This window comes from Ichthyophthirius multifiliis, assembly GCF_000220395.1.
Source record: "Ichthyophthirius multifiliis unplaced genomic scaffold scaff_1120509250615, whole genome shotgun sequence".
Classification (NCBI taxonomy): Eukaryota; Ciliophora; class Oligohymenophorea; order Hymenostomatida; genus Ichthyophthirius; species Ichthyophthirius multifiliis.
Window position 1 is genome coordinate 56,051 of NW_004086595.1, and position 1,673 is coordinate 57,723.

The window sequence follows — 1,673 nt, forward strand, 5'->3', positions numbered from 1 at the left end:
TAATAATAAAGATAGCAGATTCAGCTATAACTGAAGTATATGTATTAGACAAACAATAAATTCATATAATACCTCATTTATTAAGAGTTTTTTTATTTTTTTAAATATTTAATATAATAATAATATTAACAAACAGAGAACTTTAATTGAAGGATTAATAACCAGAAAAGAATATGACTCCGAATATACTGAAGAAGTAGATAAATGGACAAAAAATTGGGATAAGTTAAAAGTTTAATTATTAAAATAAATAAAATCAAAATAATGAAAAAAACAAACAAATTAAATAATAAATCAACAAAAAATACTCATATTTTTCCTAAAAATTTATTATTTTACCAAAATCCTACTTCTATTTCTCCATTTTTTTTATAAAAAGTACCTTCACCATGTACTTTTCCACCCAAAAAACTGCCCAAAAATTTTTCACCATTAGAAAGTACTAAAGTACCTAATCCATAAAAATTATTATTTTTAAACTCTCCACTATATGATAACCAATAATTCTTAAGAAGTCCAAAATCTTAATAATAGAATTCTTTATGTAGATTTTCACAATAAGAATTCCTTAATCTTCCCTAACCATGATAAAGGTCAAATTCCCAATTTCCATTATATGTTTCTCCGTTTTAATCTTTAAGTATTCCATATCCATGCCTCTAATATATATGTATTTAGTTTTTTCAAAAATAAAATAAAATAAAATATTATTTACTTTGTCACTTTTCCATTCCCCTTCGTATATTTCTCCGTTAGAATAAAATTATCTACCTCTACCATGTCTTAAATTGCCTAATTTTTCTCCTTCATATCTTGGTAAAGAATTAACGTACGAGAAAAAATTAAGTTATTTTTTTTAATTTTACAAAAATGAAGGTTAAATTGAATGAACCTTTTTAACTCCAAAAAATTAATTATTATAATCTTTAGGGGTTTAAAATTATTATTTTTTTTAATTTAAAAATGATGAATTATTTAAATTTAGTGACTATTATCTTTCTAAAGAATAACTAGCCTTGATATTATTTAAAATACTTTCATTTTTCGAAAGCAAATTTTTAGATCTTTAAATGCATTTAAAATAAGTAGAATCTAAAACAGCATAAGAATGCGGATTGTATTTTATAGGAGAATATTATTGTTGCTATTATTATAATTTTAATTCTAATTCTAATTCTAATTATTATTATTATAATTATAATTATTATTATTATTATTATTATTATTATTATTATTATTATTATTATTATTATTATTTTTATTATTAATAGTAGTTTTTTTATAATTACCTATTTTCTTCTTTTTCTATTTCTAATAAATGTTATGTTTCATTTTATTATATTTTTTATTCTTCTTAAATTTAATGCAGCATATTTATTTCTTTTTTATGTTATAGTTCTAAATTTTTTATTTTTATTTCATTTTATATAATTTATTTTTCATAATCTTTTTTTAATATATCTATTTATTCTTTTAAATTTAATACTTATAAACTTTATTTATTATTTATTTTTTCTAACTATAATTTTTAATTCTATTGTTCTTTTATCATTTATTCAAGATTTATATTTTCTTAAACCTTTTACTAATGTTAATAAAATTTTTCTTCTTTTTCTTTAATTATTTAAAGAATTTCCTTATTTTTTTTATCTGATTCTTGACTTATTTGTTTT

General features: G+C 18.5%; 1 protein-coding gene across 1 annotated transcript, besides 2 other annotated features; it reads right to left on the reverse strand. All coding sequences in view use genetic code 6, as the record gives it.

Moving 5' to 3' along the window:
• Positions 1-308: 308 nt before the first annotated feature.
• Positions 309-1,372, reverse strand: IMG5_084920 (protein kinase domain protein; the record flags this gene model as incomplete). The annotated part of the gene is made up of 2 exons (XM_004035831.1): positions 309-659; positions 716-1,372. 2 exons carry the CDS (start codon positions 1,370-1,372, stop codon positions 309-311), a joined length of 1,008 nt encoding a protein of 335 aa, XP_004035879.1.
• Positions 1,180-1,267: a microsatellite.
• Positions 1,209-1,288: a microsatellite.
• Positions 1,373-1,673: the final 301 nt, after the last annotated feature.